The 21,816-nt window shown below is 39.4% G+C and overlaps 4 gene segments (V, D, J or C); all 4 read left to right on the top strand.

Annotated features, from left to right (window-relative positions):
• Positions 1–7,407: 7,407 nt before the first annotated feature.
• LOC132869386 (Ig heavy chain V region 3-6-like) lies at positions 7,408–7,858 on the top strand. The segment is given in 2 exon segments: positions 7,408–7,453; positions 7,545–7,858. Coding segments are annotated over 2 exon segments (360 nt in total).
• Positions 7,859–12,195: 4,337 nt separating this feature from the next.
• Positions 12,196–12,662, top strand: LOC132869385 (Ig heavy chain V region 914-like). The segment is given in 2 exon segments: positions 12,196–12,235; positions 12,355–12,662. Coding segments are annotated over 2 exon segments (348 nt in total).
• A 4,550-nt stretch (positions 12,663–17,212) lies between these two features.
• On the top strand, positions 17,213–17,654 carry LOC132868312 (immunoglobulin heavy variable 2-26-like). The segment is given in 2 exon segments: positions 17,213–17,255; positions 17,339–17,654. Coding segments are annotated over 2 exon segments (359 nt in total).
• A 3,151-nt stretch (positions 17,655–20,805) lies between these two features.
• On the top strand, positions 20,806–21,250 carry LOC132868311 (Ig heavy chain V region 914-like). The segment is given in 2 exon segments: positions 20,806–20,851; positions 20,934–21,250. Coding segments are annotated over 2 exon segments (363 nt in total).
• Positions 21,251–21,816: the final 566 nt, after the last annotated feature.

Raw genomic sequence — 21,816 nt, 5'->3', positions numbered from 1 at the left:
GCAGTTACAAGTCTTAGAATCAGAAATCTATGGTGACTGGGAGTCAGTGTATCTAATACATAACACAAAGAATACACAGTACAGACAAGATAAATTACAATTAAATGTCACTGAACTTGAATTGGTTTTTCAGACACCAATCAAGTCTGATTCAGTGATCTTCAAACCTGATCAGTCTCAGAAACTGACTTTCGGAGCGATTACATGGATTGGATCAGATAGGCACCTGGAAATGGAAAAGGGCTGGAATGGGTTGCAACTATCTCACAAGGTAGAAGTAACAAATATTACTCCAGTGCAGTTAATGGCCACTTCATCATCTCCAGAGACAACAGTAAGATGCAGGTGTATCTGCACACGAATAGCGTGAGGACAGAAGACACTGCAATATATTACGGCGCTAGAGAAGCACAGAGACACATGAGGTTTGAGAACTAGACATCAACCTCTTCATCATTTGGAAGCTTGTCTTTTTCTGTCCTGGTCACTTCAGAACAAAAAGGAAAACGATTTTCCACCAAATATTAAATATTCTGTCTGAGGAAAAAATGAAACACTTGTAAACATGCTGAAAATAATCATCATCATCAACAGGGTGGAGTTATGAAGTGGTGCTGAGTTATGCTTCCCTCTCTGAAGTTGATGTTGTTCCTGGAACTGGAAGAGATCGCGCTACACCGCCAGCAGCCAGCAGAGGGGACAGTGGTGCACAGTGAGAGCAGCCAAGCTGGAGAACTCGGTTACCCAGAATTCTTCAGGCTGATTAACCTGAACTGCCTGCACCTGCCAGGAAGGTTACTTCAGGCCAGCACTGGAAGTGGTGCTTCATCACCTCTTTGTGGAGGGGAGACTGGTATGGTATGTCAAGGCTTTGCCATGAGAGATGTTCGAAACATCCTCTCAATGCAACTCATCAACCATTTCAGTCACACTTTTACTTTCTTCCACTAAAATGGAGTTTTAATAGTTTGTGGCATTTTTAATCACACAAACAGTCGATTAAAAGTCAACAGGCTCAAATCTAATATCTATCAAATGCTTCCGAGTTAAACTGTTCATGTTGAGTAACGCAGTGTATCACGAGGTCTCATCCATGGCATCATCAGAATAACGTGGAGTAAATTATTACAACAAAACACTAAAAGTGCAGTTCTGTTGTCTGTCCTTTTTTGTAATTTGTATTTGATCAGAAAATGTGTCATTTGTCCACCGACTTTTAGTTTTTCCTCCAAAGGCATTCTGGGGAAAAAGGAAGGTCGAGTAAATCATCCCGAAATCTATTCTATGACATCAGTAAGTTATTGAACAGCCAGAGAAAAATAATGCAGCTGTTTCTAACCAGTAGAAGTGCAAATTATTTTCCTTTTTTGACAAAGTCAAATTTAGAAAGTTTCTGCCACCTTTGGTCTTGTAGTGTCTCCTGTATATTTATCCTGCAGCCACTTTCGAAATGTCTGAACTGATGTTTTTCTTTCAGCTTTAAGGCCTGTGAGGGGCGCTCTTTCTCTATTCACACAACATCTCCCCAACATGCTGAGCTTCAAAGGACTGAGAAAGTGGAATAAATATGAGAACATGTTCTCCTGGGATTTACATTGAAGTCATGAACTCAAACTACAACATTGTTATGAAGCTAAGACATTACAGATCGATTAAATCAGTGTCTCATCAAACCAGGCTGCAGAATCCACATTGTTTGGTGAATTCGTCAGTAAATAGTGACTCTTATATTTTGTGAATGTGCACGTGTTTTTATATTTGCTGGAAATGCCTCATGTCTTTAATCCTGTTGTGTCTTTATGAAAGCATTTATTTATTTATTTATTTATTTATTTGGTTTCTTGTTTTGTGGCAAAATTGAAAGTTATGAAATTTCAGGACTGAGAAATACCATTATACTGGAGATTTATCAAATAAAATCAATAGGCAATGGGCATGGAGGAGGAAGAGAAGAAGAATTTTGACCACGGTCATATTCAGCTGTGTTTTTTCCTTCCAAAAACTTAATTTCCAAAACCATTATTAATCCCTTCATTTTACAGTTGGAATAAATGTTTAATGAGTGGGATTAATGAAAACTACAGTGTGTTTCTCTTCTGTTACATCATCAGGACTCACACATTTATTCCATCATGACATTGGAGACTAAAACTCTCTTCCATTTTTATGAGAGATTTCTGAGCAGTAGGGTGTGGCTGATCCCCCAACTTTCTCTGATAAAGCCTGGCTTTTTTTCTGTGTGAGGTTTGGTATCAATATTAAAAGTACAAAATTTCATGTAATTTCATGATGGTCTCGGGGTGGCTGATTGTATGTCAATATTTGTGCTAAATTTTCATTAAATCCATATGTCGCCTAATTATAAATACAAATACATATTGCAAAGAAGGTTTGTAAATTTTTCCTTTGGTAAAAGTAAAGAGATTTAACCTGTATTGACAGTTTCTTTCTCATGTTTAGTTCAGGAAGGTCTGTCATGGTCAATACTTTCTTGTATTAAATGTAATGAAGAGAGATCCTTGGGTGACTGCAGTACTTGCTGGAACTAGCTGGAACTGACTCATGGCAATTCTTCACTCTGCTTCATATTGATAGCTCCTTTTTGGACAGGCCTGTTGAAGAGTGGGCTGAAAATGATAGCGATGTGAAAGATAAAGAGATAGTACGGTAGATGCATTAAGAGTGTCAAATGACAGTGCTGAGAGAGGAGTCAAGCTTGCAGCAGACTTTCTGCAGTCTTTAAAGAATGAGGACAAATACCAACAGATTTTGCAAGTGGTTGAAAATGACAGGAAGAATGTTCCAAACCGGGGCAGCACGGTGGTGTAGTGGTTAGCGCTGTCGCCTCACAGCAAGAAGGTCTGGGTTCGAGCCCCGTGGCCGACGAGGGCCTTTCTGCGCGGAGTTTGCATGTTGTCCGCATGGGTGTGCTCCGGTTTACCCCACAGTCCAAAGACATGCAGGTTAGGTTAACTGGTGATTCTAAATTGACCGTACAGTGGTGCTTCAAAGTTTGTGAACCCTTTAGAATTTTTTATATTTCTGCATAAGTATGACTTAAAACATCATCAGATTTTCACACAAGTCCTAAAAGTAGCTAAAGAGAACCCAGTTAAACAAATGAGACAAAAATATTATACTTGGTCATTTATCTATTGAGGAAAATAATCCAATATTGCATAACTGTGAGTGGCAAAAGTATGTGAACCTCTGGGATTAGCAGTTAATTTGAAGGTGAAATTAGAGTCAGGTGTTTTCAATCAATTGGGATGACAATCAGGTGTGAGTGGGCACCCTGTTTTATTTAAAGAACAGGGATCTATCAACATCTGATCTTCACAACACATGTTTGTGGAAATGTATCATGGCACGAACAAAGGAGGTTTCTGAGGACCTCAGAAAAAGCGTTGTTGATGCTCATCAGGCTGGATAAGGTTACAAAACCATCTCTAAAGAGTTTGGACTCCACCAATCCACAGTCAGACAGATTGTGTACAAATGGAGAAAATTCAAGACCATTGTTACCCTCCCCAGGAGTGGTCAACCAACAAAGATCACTCCAAGAGCAAAGCGTGTAATAGTCAGCGAGGTCACAAAGGACCCCAGGGTAACTTCTAAGCAACTGAAGGCCTCTCTCACATTGGCTAATGTTAATGTTCATGAGTCCACCATCAGGAGAACACTGAACAACAGTGGTCTGCATGGCAGAGTTGCAAGGAGAAAGCCACTGCTCTCCAAAAAGAACATTGCTGCTTGTCTGCAGTTCGCTAAAGATCACGTGGACAAGCCAGAAGGCTACTGGAAAAATGTTCTGTGGATGGATGAGACCAAAATAGAATTTTGGTTTAAATGAGAAGCATTATGTTTGCAGAAAGGAAACCACTGCATTACAGCATAAGAACCTTATCCCAGCTGTGAAACATGGTGGTGGTAGTATCATGGTTTGGGCCTGTTTTGCTGCATCTGGGCCAGGACGGCTTGCCATCATTGATGGAACAATGAATTCTAAATTATACCAGTGAATTCTAAAGGAAAATGTCAGGACATCTGTCCATTAACTGAATCTCAAGAGAAGGTGGGTCATGCAGCAAGACAATGACCCTAAGCACACAAGTCGTTCTACCAAAGAATGGTTAAAGAAGAATAAAGTTAATGTTTTGGAATGGCCAAGTCAAAGTCCTGACCTTAATCCAATCCAAATGTTGTGGAAGGACCTGAAGCGAGCAGTTCATGTGAGGAAACCCACCAACATCCCAGAGTTGAAGCTGTTTTGTACGGAGGAATTGGCTAAAATTCCTCCAAGCTGGTGTGCAGGACTGATCAACAGTTACCGGAAACGTTTAGTTGCAGTTATTGCTGCACAAGGGGGTCACACCAGATACTGAAAGCAAAGGTTCACATACTTTTGCCACTCACAGATATGTAATATTGGGTAATTTTCCTCAATAAATAAATGACCAAGTATCATATTTTTGTCTCATTTGTTTAACTGGGTTCTCTTTATCTACTTTTCAGACTTGTGTGAAAATCTGATGATGTTTTAGATCATATTTATGCAGAAATATAGAAAATTCTAAAGGGTTCACAAACTTTCAAGCACCACTGTAAGTGTGAATGGTTGTCTGTGTCTATGTGTCAGCTCTGTGATGAACTGGCGACTTGTCCAGGGTGTACCCCGCCTTTCGCCCGTAGTCAGCTGGGATAGGCTCCAACTTGCCTGCGACCCTGTAGAACAGGATGAAGCGGTTAGAGACAATGAGATGAGATGAGATGTTCTAGACCAGCATAAACGACAAAAGTGCCTAGATCCGGAAACTTGGAGCTTAATACTAGATTAAATGACTAAATTATTATCTGTCATTTTTTATATTAAGTCTTTTGTGTTTAATAATTAATAATCTAAGTGAGTTACTGAATGTGTTATATGTAGCAGTACAATCTGAGTACAAAATAAATTTATTTTCCTTCATTGATATTTTTTGTCTGATTTTTAAATGCATGAAAAATAAAATTGCAATCAGCCACCCCTAAAACTTCTTCAAAATTGATGAAATTTCACAATTATACTCTACATGTGTAAACTCATTACCAAAAAAAAGTCAGGTAAGATATAATAAAATTTTAGATTTTGGTGGGGACCAGCCACACCCTACTGAGCAGTGTTGTTTCATCAAGGTTTAAATTTGATCGTGCAGTTGCAAACGTTTTATTATTTGATGTAAATCTACTGTTTTTCATCAGATGCTGAATTCTTCCAGCTCCATATTTGTCTTTTAATCTGAGGAGTGTTTGTTCTTCTGGAAGTTTCTCTATAATCTTGATGAGGGCATGAGACTGATAATATTGCGAGAACACATTCTGGTGTCCACTTTGGATAAAAGCTGACTAATAAGTAAGACATGTGTGTGTGAACTGGTTCCATTTCAGTTTCTCAGTAGAAACAGGATAAAGAGCTGTGAGACAAAGACTGTTCTGAAGATGCTGTGTAAGAGTCTGTTCTTCACTTGAGAGATTGATAATAAAGTGAGGTTGCTCGTATGGTCTCATCATTTCATCTGATCTCAATATGGAGGAAAATCCACAGCACAGGTTGAGCAAATTAAAACTCGATAAGGACAGAAAGTGAAGAGACAGCTGTGTATTATGGAACAACATCCTTCTGTGGTGTATGAAGTTTCTCAGGAACATGATAAGATGCATTTTATACTGCTGTTATAATGTAAGGGTCCAAATTAAACAGAACTATATATGAATAATTGTAGAATTTCATCTTCTTTGAATAAATTCACCTGAAACACTTGAGAAACTCACTCATGAACAACTGCCTTCAGTTTCTTATTTATTAAAACACAAACAGGACTGATAGATCAATCTACAAACAGACATGACACAATGTTTTCAATTATTATACATTTAAACTGACAGATTGGAGATGTTTGAGAGATGGGAGGTTTTCTCATGGAGAAGAATCCATCAAATTTCCCATTCGATAAGGAGAGTCTCCATGCAAATGTCCTTCCCTGTTATATATTTAAGCAGTGAAGACCAAGAGCTTTTACTTCTTCTGCTTCAACACACACCATGATCTCTACATCCCTCCTGCTGCTGCTGCTGGCAGCCGTACACTGAAAGTGTTTTTACATTTGACATTTAATACAGTTTTTCTTCCTTAGAGCTTTTTGTTTTTCCAACATTAAAATAACTTTTCTTTCCCAGCTGTTCACCGTGTTGAGCTGATCCAGACCGGATCCACAGTATGAACCCCTGGTCAGTCACTGGCTCTGACCTGTAAACTGTCTGGATATTCATTAACTGATAGCAGCTACTGTACAGACTGGATCTGACAACCTGCAGGAAAAACTCTGGAGTGGATTGGACAGATATGTAGTCACGGTAACACTTACTACAGTGAGATACTGAAAAGCAGGTTTCAGGTTTCCAGAGACACGTCCAGCAGCACAGTAACATTAATAGGGTAGAATCTGCAGACTGAAGACAAAGCTGTGTATTACTGCGCTCGTGAACCACAGTGAGACAAATCAACAACATCCCTGTACAAGAAAACCTCAGACAGTGTACAGTATAACAGAATGTCCACAAGATACAAAACTTATCCATCCTATTTCACTGATCCTTTAATATTTGATTGAAAATCATAGCATTTGATAAAGAGGCTTCTGTTCCATTAAAAGCCACACATTCTCCATCAGATGAATCTCCCTTTACCAAAAACCATTCCCAGGGTTGTGCTGTGTTGAGTTGACTGGAGTGTGCATTTTGTCATTTTGCATTTGCCAAAGACCTGTTTGAATATTTGGAATCATCTTTGAACCCTTTGTGTGGTTGCTTTATTTAACAGAAAAAGAAATCAAGGCATGAAATCTCTGAAATACTGTATATTCAAGCACATACAGTCCCAGGCCTGCACAGGTGATCGCTACATAACATGCGACTGAACTCAGACATTCAAACAAATTTAAGTTCAAGCAGTTTATTTGCTCTCTTTGAATAAATGTGTGTTGGACTGGGAAAACACTTCACGTGGTCAGATTTTAACGTTGTCTCATGAAGAAACTTCTCTCCAGGCGGGGCAGCAAACTTTTCATTTTGATAGTGCAAAAGCAAACCTTTTATTCTTTCATATGAAATGACTGTTTTCCATCATCAGACACTGAATCATACATTGAGCTCCATGTTTGTCTTTTTTCTGAGGAGTGTCTATTCTTCTCGAAATTTCTCTATAATCTTGAGATGAGGACATGAGACTGGTAATATTGCAGATTCTGGGATCAACTTTTTCAGCTCTCTGTCTAAGATAAGGAGTGTCTTGATGCAAATGTCCTTCCCTGTTATATATTTAAGCAGTGAAGACCAAGAGCTTTTACTTCTTCTGCTTCAACACACACCATGATCTCTACATCCCTCCTGCTACTGCTGCTGGCAGCCGTACACTGTAAGTATTTTTACATTTGATATTTAATACAGTTTTATTTTTACTCACAGATTTTTGCTTTTCCAACATTAAAATAACATTTTGTTCCCAGGTGTTCACTGTGTTGAGCTGATCCAGACCGGATCCACAGTATTAACCCCTGGTCAGTCACTGACTCTGACCTGTAAAGTGTCTGGATATTCATTAACGAGTACCTACTGTACAGACTGGATCCGACAACCTGCAGGAAAAACTCTGGAGTGGATCGGAGTGATTTGTTATGATGGTAGCACTGCCTACAGTGAGAAACTGAAAAGCAGGTTTCAGGTTTCCAGAGACACGTCCAGCAGCACAGTAACATTAACAGGGCAGAACATGCAGACTGAAGACACAGCTGTGTGTTACTGCGCTCGTCATCCACAGTGAAAGAAATCAACAACATCCCTGTACAAAAACACCTCATACAGTGGACAGTAGAACAGAATGTCCACAAGATACAAAACCTATCAGTCCTATTTCACTGATCCTTTAAAATTTGATTGAAAATTATCATATTTGATAAAGAGGCTTCTGATCCATGAAAAGCCCCATATTCTCCATCAGATGAATCTCTTCCCAATGTTTTAAATCAATTTCACTGGGATAAAGGTTTACTATTTTGTGTCATATCAAACACACAAACAGTAATTTTGATCAACGAATTGCAGGACAATGATATTTTTTCAAGATTAGTCATTTTTTTTTAAAAATTCACTTCTTCATTTTACAGAATTTTTAATGAACAGTTTTTTTGTGTTTGTTTTTTTCTCAAGTCATTATTAAGAATTCCCATTTGTTTTCTATCACAATAAGGGAATAGAAGAAAGTGTAAGAAGTGTGACATGTCCCACTCTAACCAATGCATTTACAATATGTTGATATTACTGAGCAAATTAATGATGAGATAAATCTAAAATTCAGAAGGTGAACAATGGGATGTCTTTACAATACAAAGATGACGATAAAAGGCATGAGGCTGATCCATGAGGTTTTTGTCCAGGCACTCCAGTAATACATATCACTGTGTTATCGCATACAATAATACACAGCTGTGTCTTCCATCTGCACGTTCTGACCCTGGAGAGTGACTGTGTGACTGGTTGTGTCCTGAGTGATGCTGAACCTGTTTTTCAGTGAATCTGTGCACCCTGTGCTTCCACTGCTACAAATGTATCCAATCCACTGCATCTTTTTCCCTGGAGCATGTCAGATCCAGTTTGTACAATCGCTGCAATCAGTTAAGCTATATCTGGACACTTTACATCCAATGGTCAAAGCCTGTCCAGGCTGGACAATCACATGACCTGGCTGAGCAAAATCAATTGCACCAAATGCAACTGCAATGAAAAAATAATAAATAGTCATTTAATTTCTCGAAAATATCTCAACAACAGATCCACAAATTACAACAATGGATACGACAACAGATGTATGAACTTCCAGGACGCAGTGACAAGCAGCACCAGGGAATAAAGTAGCCACATGTTTGCAGATGAGGCTGTACTGGTCGGATCTGCTCTTTGACGGTCCAGCTTTATTGAAGTAAAGGTGGGGACTGAGTTTGCATCATGTAAGTAAGTGTAAAATGGCAGTTTTTCTGTGTCGGTCGACAGGATGAAGGGGCTACAGGATATCATAACATTTACCGTCATGGTTAATGTGACAGGAAGACTACTGCTGAGGATCATGAGTATTAATATCCTTTTTTTTTACCTTCAACACTGCAGTGTACATCGTTGCAATTACAAGTCTTAGAATCAGAAATTTGTGGTCACTGGGAGTCAGTATATCTAATACATAACACAAAGAATACACAGTACATACAAGATAAATTACAATTAAATGTCACTGAACTTGAGTTGGTTTTTCAGACACCAGTCAACTCTGATTCAGTGATCATCAAACCTGATCAGTCTCAGAAACTGACTTTAGGAGTGATTACATGGCTTGGATCAGACAGGCACCTGGAAATGGAATTGGGCTGGAATGGGCTGGAACTATCTCACAAGGTAGAAGTAACAAATATTACTCCAGCCCAGTTAATGGCCACTTCATCATCTCCAGAGACAACAGTAAGATGCAAGTGTATCATGAACAGCGTAAGGACAGAAGACACTGCAGTATATTACGGCACTAGAGAAGCATAGAGACACATGAGGTTTGAGAGCTGGACATCAACCTCTTCATTATTCGGAAGTTGGTCTTTTTCTGTCCTGGTCACTTCAGAACATATTAGGAAAATGATTTTCCCCCAAATATTAAATATTCTGTCTGAGGAAAGAATGAAACACTTGTAAAGATGCTGAAAATAATCATCAACAGGATGGAGTTATGAAGTGTTACTGAGTTACTCTTCCCTCTCTGAAGTTGATGATGTTCCTGTAACTGGAAGAGGTCACGCTACACCGCCAGCAGCCAGCAGAGGGGGCAGCGGCGCACAGTGAGAGTAGCCAAGCTAGAGAACTCAGTTACCCAGAATTCTCCAGGCTGATTAACCTGAACTGCCTGCACCTGCCAGGAAGGTTACTTCAGGCCAACACTGGAGGCACTGCTTCATCACCTCTTTGTGGAGGGGAGACTGGTATGGTATGTCAGGGCTTTGCCATGAGCTAAGCACAAACTGGAAATCAAAATGAGATGAGGAGTAAAGAAATGGAAAAGAAACAAAAGAAAACAGATAGAAAGTGGTAGATAGAAGGTACTAGATTGCAACTGAAACATTTTCCAAAGTGCACAAAATACACTTAAGCTCTTTCTGAGACCTTCATCCTACTATATCTAGTGCCTATAAAAAGTCATCATTCCCTGGAGAAATCTTTACTTTTTGTCACCTTACAGCCTGAAAATGAACCTAAATTCAGTTGAAATTTTTTGAGCTGTATGTACACATAACCCTCATCATCAAAGTTAAAATAGAGTTTTAAAATATTCTGGACACGTATTTAAAATTAAGTAGTGAAATTCCTGGTGTAGTCCAGTGATCAGCCCTTTGGAGTATTTCATGATGAATTTGCTCCAGTGCAACCCATCAACTTGGAGATCAAAGCCCAGGCTAATTACCCCAACTGACATCAATTGGTTTTGAGGATTTCGGTCTAAAACCAGCTCTTTCTTGAAGACTCAACTGCAAGTAGTGTATGGTCCTGCAAAGAATTCACCTGTGAGGTGCAATTTAGATGCACAACATTTGCCCAAAATGTGTTATCAGTTCAGGGATGTTTGGAATGGAATAAGCTACCCATCAATATCAGAGAGTGTCCATCTTTTGGGACTTTTAAAGTACAACTTACAGATTGGATCTTAGACAAACAAACCTGTGAACATCTGGAATCATGTTCAGTCTGGGATCTTCCTTGTGCGTGTAACTGTATGTTGCATGCACAGGGGAGTTTGTTCATATGTTTATATAACCAATATATGTGCAGTCATGTATACACGTGTGTGTACATGATTGTACATTGTACACATTTATATGGCTTTGGCTTTTTTATTTATTGGTCTCTTGTGATTTTGTGATGGTTTTTTATGAACTTGTATTGTTCAGCATTTTATGTTTCTTGTTTGGGGACTACGGATGGAATTTAGCATTTTTGCTAATTCCGGTGTTTTTACAGTGCATATCTCATGTATGCAGTGTTCATTTAATATGCATTGTCCTGTCTAAATAAGCAAATAAATAAAAAAAATAGTTGGGAAAGTACTTTCAAAAGACCTCTGGGATAAAGTTGTAGGAAGGTACAAGATAAGAGAAAGCGAGGAAAATGTACTGAAGGCTTTATCTATCCCTCTGTGTAGGGTTCAGAGCATCATTAAGAAGTAGAAAGTGTGTGACACCACCAACACCTTGTCTAGATCAGTCTGTCTATTGAAACTGGCTGAATGAGTCAGGAGGCTATTGATCAAAGAAGCTCTCAAGAGGCCAACTGCAACTTTGAACAAGTTACAAGACTTTATGGCTGGGACTGCTCAGACTGTACGTGTTCCAACAATCTCACAAGCTTGACAAAAAGCTGGCCTGTTTGGCAGGGTGTCAAGAAAGAAGCTTTTTTTCTGAAAAAGTGCCACACTCTTGTTTGCGTGACGCAGAGACACATCTCAAAGATTCTGATGCGATGTAACAAAAGGTGCTATGGTTAGATGAGGCCAAAATTGACCTTCTTGGATGAAAATCCAAGTGCTATATTTGGCAAAAAAAAAAAAAAACACAGCCCACCATGTGGGGGGGACCTACTGTAAAGCATGGTGGGAGCAAAATTATGTTGTGGGGGTGCTTTCTCTTTAGTGGGGACAGAGCAATTGATGAGGATTGAAGAGAAAATGGATGCTGTCAAGTACAAGCAACTTCTTGAGGAAAAGCTGTGCCCCTCTGCAAGACAGCGAGTGGGCAGGTCGTTCATTATTTCACAAGACAATGATCCAAACTATAAACAGTTGGTTCCTTCCTTTATCCAAACACAAGGCTGAAAATATATTCAGATCAAATCTGTTTATTCATTTTTGTTCTTTTGTTCCTTTTCAGAAGCTGGGATCTTTGGGTCGACACAGTTTTATGAATGAAAATGTTTGAAGAAAAGCTGTTCTGTCAAAAGCCTGCCATAAAAAACATGAAATGCTGAACACAAACTGCATGCAAATCCACCCCCACCCCCCCACCCCCCGACAGATATAAATCCACTGCAAGTCCACAGCAGCCTCTGTGTTTGTTCAAGTACAGCAGACGAATCATGAGATGGTCTCTTCTTCTTCTGATATCCTCTGTATGCTGTGAGTAAACGCATCTCTCCAGAACTTACCTTTTTTATACGCTCCATATTTCAGTCTGAGTTGAAGAAGTGAAGTGAATTTAATCGTTTCTGTTTGTGTTACTGTTCTCCTCTTCTCAGATGTGCATGGCATCAGTCTGACCTCATCTGCTGAGGTTAAACCTCCTGGAGCCTCAGTGAAATTGTCCTGTCAGGTTTCTGGCTATGCCCTCACTAGCTACGGCACAGGCTGGATCAGACACCCTCCAGGAAAAGGCTTGGAGTGGATCGGGATCATATGGGGTGGTGGAAGCGTAGACTCTGGCACTTCCTTTAAAACTCGCTTCAGCATCTCCAGAGACACGAGCAACAATGTGCTTGAGTTGGATATCAGCAGTCTGGTGCCAGAAGACACGACTGTTTATTACTGTGCACGAGACTTACACTGACACAACAGAATCAAGAGCTGTACAAAAACTGACACAAGCACATCCTCATGAGCTGTAAATATTCCCTCAGCAGGAAACTGAACCCCAGAGCCATTTATTATAAACTTCATGAACATTCTGCTTTTCATTTTGCTTCAAGTCCTCTGAGAGGCACTCTTTCTCTACTTCGACAACATCTGCCCAAAATGTTGAGGTTAAAATGACTGAGAGGACTGATGTCCAACAATGTGGCTGGAATAATGTTTCATTTTGAAAAAAAGAAATAGTTGTCAGAAAAGTCCAAACTTGAGGTGTGCATCAGGAGGGGTATCGGCTCGAATAAAGTCACAGGAGCATGTGGTCAGATATGAAGCTTGTGGGAGCCACAAAAGACCAGAAACATGAACATGGCAGTGTATTGGGAGCTCATGTGATGCTCCGTGACACGTTTTCTGCTTCATCTTTGTTCACGTCACTGTGGTTTCAAGAACTAATGTATTTATATTGTGGGGAAAAGAACCAACAGAGTTTGTGAGAAAATATTGCAAAGAAAAATAAATGCAGAAGTGGGCAGGAGAGGAATTTATGTCCTCACACACAGATAATAATTATTTTATTTAGTACCTAAAACTTATTGTGAGTTTCTCTATATGTATAATTCCCTCTGTTATTGATTTATAAATAATGGAAGTTTGTAAAGAGCTTTCTGTCCTGGAAAAGATTAGTTCCATTTAAACGCCACACATTCTCCATCAGATGAATCTCCTCCTCCTGATTTTAAATAAATTTGAAATCCTTCTCCTCCCATCATCAGCAGATAAGCAAATACAAGCATCAGGGCTGGATATTGCTCTATTTATGTGCTGTGATGGTCTCTGTTAAACTTTGGAGAACAGAGAAGACCCCAGTACAAACAACACACACCATGTTCTCTCCATCTCTACTGCTCCTGCTGGCAGCTGCTTCCTGTGAGTGCTTTATCGAATTCATTCATTTACTACAATAACAATAAATGTGCAGCATATATTGTGTGAGATATCACCATGTGTTTTCCTCCACAGATGTGCATGGTGAGGAACTGACTCAGCCTGCTTCCATGACAGTCCAGCAGTGGCGGCTGCTGGTTTTTAAAACAGGGAAAGCCCATTTTACGCATTCATCATAAAACCTGTAGGCCGGATATCAAAGCATAGAAAGGTGTGCCCCATTAGCATAGTGAACTAGACAACCCTACCTAGTGGCAGAAAGTATTTTTGCTTGTACATTTCATGTTATAGTCTGGCTTGCCAGGCTAGTGCCTCATATCCTTAATCAAAAATATCAAACATCCAAAAATCACTGGCTATTCAACGAACAGCCTTGGACATCATACCCTGATATGCAACACAGAGTCTTTAACACAACACCCAGCTGTGCAACACATCCTTGAACATCTTCTGCAACACAGTCTGGAAATTCATAACCAGGTAGGCTATGCAACACACAGAACCTTGAATATTATACCCAGGTATAACCTATAACACAGAGCCCACCATTCTCTTAACATTACTGAACAATATACACACTTCAGATTCATGAACATGAACACTATTTATACACAAATTCTGCCCTCCGCTCCTTTTCCAGAAAATGGTCTGTGACCCTGTCATACCAGCTGGTTGTGCTTTCCAGAGACTTTACCAATTTCTGTTAGCAGCTAGCACTGCAGATCCCAATAAGGCTCAAGCTAGCCTACAACCAGATTGAACTACAAATGAAATAAACGAGTGAATTCACGAATGATCAAACTGATAGAATGGATGAAAGTTAACGGAGCACAACGAGTAATATTTACATTTATTTACAGATTAATGTACAGAGACATCAATGAGAAGAACCGTTTATATGAAAAGAAATTCGGACAGCACTTTGGCACACGACTACACTTTCTCGACATCCGCTAGGGACTGACTGATCATACTTCCGTGTTCCTTGCCGAAGTACCGCCCTCCTCATGTCTTTCAAACACTACCTCCAATAATCCTTTATCAGCCCAGCTTCTTGTCCCTCCCACTGTCTCGTTTAGTCCCAGAGAAGCCCGGCTTCCCTGGAAGTGACGATTTTGTTGATTTTAACCAATAACAACTAGCCGAAATTGGCTGTTCAGAGCCGTCTCGTAGACTGCAACGGATACCCGGCTGCCAGTCAGTGTTGCCAGATACTGCTGACATTTTCCATCCCAAAATATGTTCAAAACCCGCCAAAATGCACTTAAAACCGCCCAATCTGGCAACACTGCTGCCAGTCCATAGAGCCAATTGAAATAAGAAAGGTTACAGCCTGGCAGCAAAGGTGATTCTCGTAGCGAACTGCAAGTTCGTCAGACATCACTCAAATAAGTTACAGGATAGTTATGAACATAAATGCAATCTTGGGCATATATTATGTTATGCAAGTTATTGTTTTAATGAGAATTCAACATCGTAGACGCCGCAGTTTGGGGAGAGAATTTTAGGGGAAGCTCGGCTTCCCTTGTTGTCTCTGAGAAATCGCCCCTGCAGTCCAGCCAGGCCAGAGTCTCTCCATCCACTGCAAGGTTTCATACTCACTTACGAGCTATAGTACAGCTTGGATCCGACAACCTGCAGGAAAAACTCTAGAGTGGATTGGAATCATCTATTATGATGGGAGTACAGCTTCCAGTGAGAAACTGAAAAACAAGTTCAGCATCTCCAGAGACACTGCTACTAACACAATAACAATTCGAGGACAGAATCTGCAGACTGAAGACACAGCTGTGTATTACTGCGCTCGTGATCCACACAGTGAGACAACTCAACAACATCCCTGGACAAAAACACCTCAGACCATGTCCAGTATAACAGAACGTCCACAAGATACAAAACTTATCAATCCAAGTCTCATGAAAAAATAAACACTCACAACAACAGAGTTTCATCAAAGTTATTTTTGACTGAATTTCACTTCCAAGAACTTGTTATACTTGTTAGGACTGGGACTGTTTTGGCCTCTAGAGGCCGCTGTTATTTCCTTTTCTGGTCATGTTTGTTTTGGCCTCTAGAGGTCACCACTGTGTTCTGTTTTGTTTTTGTCTTATTGCCTGTTTCCTGCCCCGCCCTGTCCTTAATTAGCTTGTGTATTTATACCCCTGAGTTCAGTCCTTTTGTCACGGAGTCTTTGTGCTGTTATGTTTAGCTCCAGTTTCCTCTGTACCGTGTTCTTTGTCTTTTTGGTTTTGCACTTTGCTTTACTTTTTGGAACTAGTATTTACTGTTTTTTGGATCTTCTGAGCGTTGGTATTTTTGCCTTTTCTTTTTTGTTTTTTTGGCTTTTGTTTTGACTTTTGTACTTTGGATATTTCTTATTTTTCCCTTCATCTTCTGAGCGTTATGGATTATTTCTTTTGGACTGTATATATTGTAAATAAACCTTTTGATACCTTTTCTACTTCCGCCTCACGCCTCTGCATTTGAGTCATCCCCCTGGTGGCCTAGTGGGGGTTTGCTGGATTATCGAACCAGGTTCGAATCCCAGCAAAACCCTAACAATACTGTAGTATCATTTGGGAACAATAATCACCTCAGCAAATCAGAGTTTGTGTGAGAAAGTGTGAGAGCATTTTGTCATGACTTTGAAGAGAAGTAGAATTTTTTTTCCACGATCATGATCCCAATATCCTCAAGCATTGATAATTATAATTCTAAATTTAGTATTTGGGCGGCACGGTGGTGTAGTGGTTAGTGCTGTCGCCTCACAGCAAGAAGGTCTGGGTTCGAGTGGCTAGAGATAATGAGATGAGATGAATTTAGTATTTAATCCTTGTTGCGTATTTCACTGATAGTTGAATATTTGATTGAAAATTATCGTATATGATAGAGGCTTCTGTTCCATTAAAAGCCACACATTCTCCATCAAATGAATCTCCCTTTACCAAAACCCATTCCCAGGGCTGTGCTGTGTTTAGTTGACTGAAGTGTGTGTTTAATCATATCGCTCCATGAGCATTGGACAAAGACCTGATTGAACATTAGGAATCATCTTTGAACCCTTTGTGTGGTTGCTTTATTTAACAGAAAAAGAAATACATCTATAGAATCTCTGAAATACTGGATATTCAAGCACATACAGTCCCATTCCTGCACAGATAATCGCTACATAACATGCGACTGAACTCAAGGACATTCAACTAAATTTAAGTTCAAGCAGTTTGTTCTTTTTGAATAAATGTGTGTTGGACTGGGAAAACACTTCACGTGGTCAGATTTCAACATTGTCTTGGATACAAACTTCTCTCCAGGTGGGGCAGCCAACCTTTAACTTTGATCAGCAGACACTGAATCATACACATTGAGCTCCATGTTTGTCTTTTGTCTGAGGAGTGTCTATTCTTCTAGAAATCTCTCTGTAGTCTTGAGATGAGGATGGGAGACTGGTAATATTGCAGATTCTGGGATCGACTTCTTCAGCTCTCTGTCTAAGATAAGGAGTGTCTCAATGCAAATGTCCTTTCCTGTTATATATTTAAGCAGTGAAGACCAAGAGCTTTTACTTCTTCTGCTTCAACACACACCATGATCGCTACATCCCTCCTGCTACTGCTGGCAGCCATACACTGTAAGTGTTTTTACATTTGACATTTCATACATTTTTTTATTGCTTTTTCTTTTTCCACCATTGAAATAACTTTTCTTTCCCAGGTGTTCACTGTGTTGAGCTGATCCAGACCGGATCCACAGTATTAACCCCTGGTCAGTCACTGACTCTGACCTGTAAAGTGTCTGGATATTCATTAACTGATAGCAGCTACTGTACAAACTATATCCGACAACCTGCAGGAAAAACTCTGGAGTGGATTGGACAGATATGTAGTAATGGTAACACTTATACAGTAAGAAATTGAAAAGCCGGTTTCAGGTTTCCAGAGACACGTCCAGCAGCACAGTAACATTAACACGGCAGAACATGCAGACTGAAGACACAGCTGTGTATTACTGTGCTCGTCAAACACAGTGAGACAAATCAACAACATCCCTGTACAAAAACACTCAGGACTTACAAAGAATGTATCAGCAAAAACAATACTCTCCCAGTACATTGTTTCATGCTGAAACCTTTCTGTTTCTCAGACGTGTTGGAGAACCCCGACTGGACTCTGAGTACGATTTCAGTTTTGCTTAAATAAAGCAACAGTGAATTGATGTGTTTGTGTCCTGCCACACATTAAGACACACATTACAGTGGTGTGCTGTTTTCAGAAAATAATCTACATTGTTTTGATGTGATGTAAACTGACATGAAGAGGAGTTACTGTTCAAAGTTGATTTCCAGGAACAGCAGGTCCTCAAGTCTTTTATTCACCAATGCGTTTTCAATATTATGAAAAGTTACTGTCTGTGAGGTTTATCAAGGAGGCTTTTTTTTTTTTAATTGCTTCAGACTCGCAGTGACACAGAACATTGGATTCCCCCTCCAAAAACTTTTGGACACATCAGAGATGTCCTCTCAATGCAACTAATAAACCATCTCAGTCACACTTTTCCTTTCTTCCACTGTAATAAAGTTTTGAAATTTTGTCTCATTTTTAATCACAGTTTATTTTTAATAATAATAATGTTCTCACTTATGTTATCACAGCTATAAACAGTCATTCTCACACTCTGTTGCCTCTCCCTTGAATATTGAGAAATCACAGTGCTAAAAAACATCCTGATCGTTACAAAGTGCTGACGCTGGAGAATCTGCAAATGCTCTATCAGTTGGATCAGGTGTGTTTGGAGGAGGGAAAACGCCAAACTGTGCAAGACAAAACCTCATTTGTAAAATCTGCATGTCAGTCTCAGTCTCCTCCCTTTTTCTCATCAAGTCAGGAACTGAGAGGTAATAAAAATCTCTGTGAGCTGTGGAGATTCAAGAGCAGTCACCGTACAGCTGCCAGTCCAAACACCATGAGCTCCATCTCTCTCCTGCTGTTTCTGACAGCTGCGTCCTGTAAGTGCAGTTCTCACTCACTGAAATGACTTTGTTTCATTGTGCATCTCTTATGGATCTGAAAAATTATTGATTGTGTTCAAAATAAAGCGTTTTATTCCGTTAATCTTTCTAGGTGTGAATTCGGTTGAATTTACTCAGTCTGATAATATAGTTGTACGACCTGGAGAGGTGTTTACCATCTCCTGTAAATTCTCTGGGTTTTCAATCTCCAGCTACTGTCCTCACTGGATTTGACAAACACCATCCAAGACTCTGGAATGGATTGGATATGTGTGTGGCAGCAACTCTTCTGTAAAAGACTCCCTCAAGAGTAAAATCAGTTTCTCTGAAGACGTCTCCAGCAGCAGTGTTTTTAAAGGGGCAACATTTTGAGACGCAGGACACAGCTGTGTATTACTGCGCACGAGAGACACACTCATTCACGTTACTGGTGCAGCTGGACAAAAACCAGGGTTGTGCTGTGCTGAGTTCACTTCAGGGTGTGTTTAGTCAAATCACTCCATGAACATTGGACAAAGACCTGAGTGAACATTTAGAAATCATCTTTTTGACCTTTATGTGGTCGCTTGATTGAACAGAAAAAATAAATAAATCTATAAAACCTCTGAAATACTGTATATTCGGGCACATACAGTCCCAGTCCTGCACAAGTGATAGCTAAATAACATGCAACTGAACTCAAAGACATTCAACTAAATTTAAGTTAAAGCAGTTTGTGATATTCGAATAAATGTTTGTTGGACTGGGAAAACACTTCCCGTGGTCAGATTAGGACATTGTCTCACACAGATATTTCTGATAACATAGATTTCTGATAAATAAATCTATAAAACCTCTGAAATACTGTATATTCGGGCACATACAGTCCCAGTCCTGCACAAGTGATAGCTAAATAACATGCAACTGAACTCAAAGACATTCAACTAAATTTAAGTTAAAGCAGTTTTTGATATTCGAATAAATGTTTGTTGGACTGGGAAAACACTTCCCGTGGTCACATTAGGACATTGTCTCACATAGATATTTCTGATAACTGCAGACTTTCTTTTCCTGAACTGTTTCTCTTTTGCATGGACCTCAACTACAAGTGAAGTTCTCGCAGTTCAAGATTTCATTCTGACTGTGGTGCAGGAACATCGCAGACATTTTGATCTCCAGAATCTGATTAGAAACTGAATTGTTTTAACTCATGTCCATTTCACTGTGGCATGTAATGATCCAACAATGTAATAAATGTGTGTCATTCACTGTGTGAGGAAATTACACTCACTGACTGTTGTTCCCATCTCAGATCTTGGCCAGACCACTCCACATATATTTGTGAGGTTCATTCTGATTTAAAACTTGACATAAACCCTTTCTGGATATCCAGAATAGACAGTAATACACACAGTATATACTGAAATATCCAATGAATACAGACAAGTTGAAAGCATAAAAAATAGATGGATTAAAAAAAAAGTCCATTTGGACCAACATTTGGCCAGAAGTGCAACTTATTTTTATATTTTCCATAATCAGTCAAATCTACTCAATCTTTCTCCTTGTCCTGGATTTATTTATCCTCAACAGAAATTAAAAATATTATTATTTCATGATGCTTTATGGCCTGTGAGGGGCACTCTGTCTCAATTTACACAACAACCACCCAACTTGTTCAGGGTTCAACAGACTGAAACAGTGCAATAAATATCAGCACATGTCTTCCAAAGTCACCATATCGATCTGCAGCACTGATTTGAAGCGATGATATTAAACACTGACATGAGGCCTGTATAGGAATTGACCCTGTTCTGTGTAAACACAAGAGAACTCCACTGTATGTCATTAAAATCATATTTTACATTTTTCAGATTGGAACAGGTGGGGCAGCAAACCTTTAACTTTGACAGTGTAAAAGCAAACATTTTCTTTTTTAACATGAAACTACTGTTTTTCATCATCAGACACTGAATCATACACATCGAGCTCCATGTGTCTCATGTCTGAGGGGTGTATATTCTTCAAGAAATTCCTCTGTTATCATGAGACTGTGAATATTGCATGTATTGGTATCTTTGGTATTCAGCTCTCTATCTAAGATAAGGAGTGTCTCGATGCAAATGTCCTTTCCTGTTATATATTTAAGCAGTGAAGACCAAGAGCTTTTACTTCTTCTGCTTCAACACACACCATGATCTCTACATCCCTCCTGCTGCTGCTGCTGGCAGCTGTACACTGTAAGTGTTTTTACATTTGACATTTAATACATTTTTTATTGCTTTTTCTTTTTCCAATATTAAAATAACTTTTCTTTCCCAGGTGTTCACTGTATTGAGCTGATCCAGACCGGATCCACAGTATTAACCCCTGGTCAGTCACTGACTCTGACCTGTAAAGTGTCTGGATATTCATTAACTGATAGAAGCTACTGTACACACTGGATACGACAACCTGCAGGAAAAACTCTGGAATGGATTGGAAGTGTTTGTGGCAGCGGTAACACTTACTACAGTGAGAAATTGAAAAGCAGGTTTCAGGTTTCCAGAGACACGTCCAGCAGCACAGTAACATTAACAGGGCAGAAGATACAGACTGAAGACACAGCTGTGTATTACTGCGCTCGTGAACCACAGTGAGACAAATCAACAACATCCCTGTACAAAAACACCTCATACAGTGTACAGTATAGCAGAATGTCCACAACCCTTACAGAAAAACCACATGAACTTCACATGTGAAACATGTTATCTGCACATGGGAAACATGTGGTTTTGGCCCAGTTTTATGTGAATCACATGTGGGAATGTTTTACACATGTGGTAACATGTTTTCCACATGTGCTCTACATGGTAACACATGTGGTAACATGTGATCACATGTGAAATACATGTGTTTTTTCTGTAAGGGAAGATAGAAAACTTATCAATCCTATTTCACTGATCCTTTCATATTAGATTGAATATTATCGTATTTGATAAAGAGGCTTCTGTTCCATTAAAAGCCACACATTCTCCATCAGATGAAGTTCCTCCCCATGTTTTCAATAAATTTCACTGGAATGAAGTTTTAATCGCTTGTACCATTTCAAACATGCAAAAAATAATTTTGATCAAAGAACCGCATTAAAATGATATCCTTTCAAGATTAGTCATATTGAACTTTTTTATTAATTTCTTCATTTTACAGAATATTTCATGAACAA

The sequence above is a fragment of the Neoarius graeffei genome, chromosome 20 (genome assembly GCF_027579695.1).
Source record: "Neoarius graeffei isolate fNeoGra1 chromosome 20, fNeoGra1.pri, whole genome shotgun sequence".
NCBI classification, from domain to species: Eukaryota; Metazoa; Chordata; class Actinopteri; order Siluriformes; family Ariidae; genus Neoarius; species Neoarius graeffei.
This window is presented reverse-complemented; position numbering and strand designations above follow the sequence as displayed.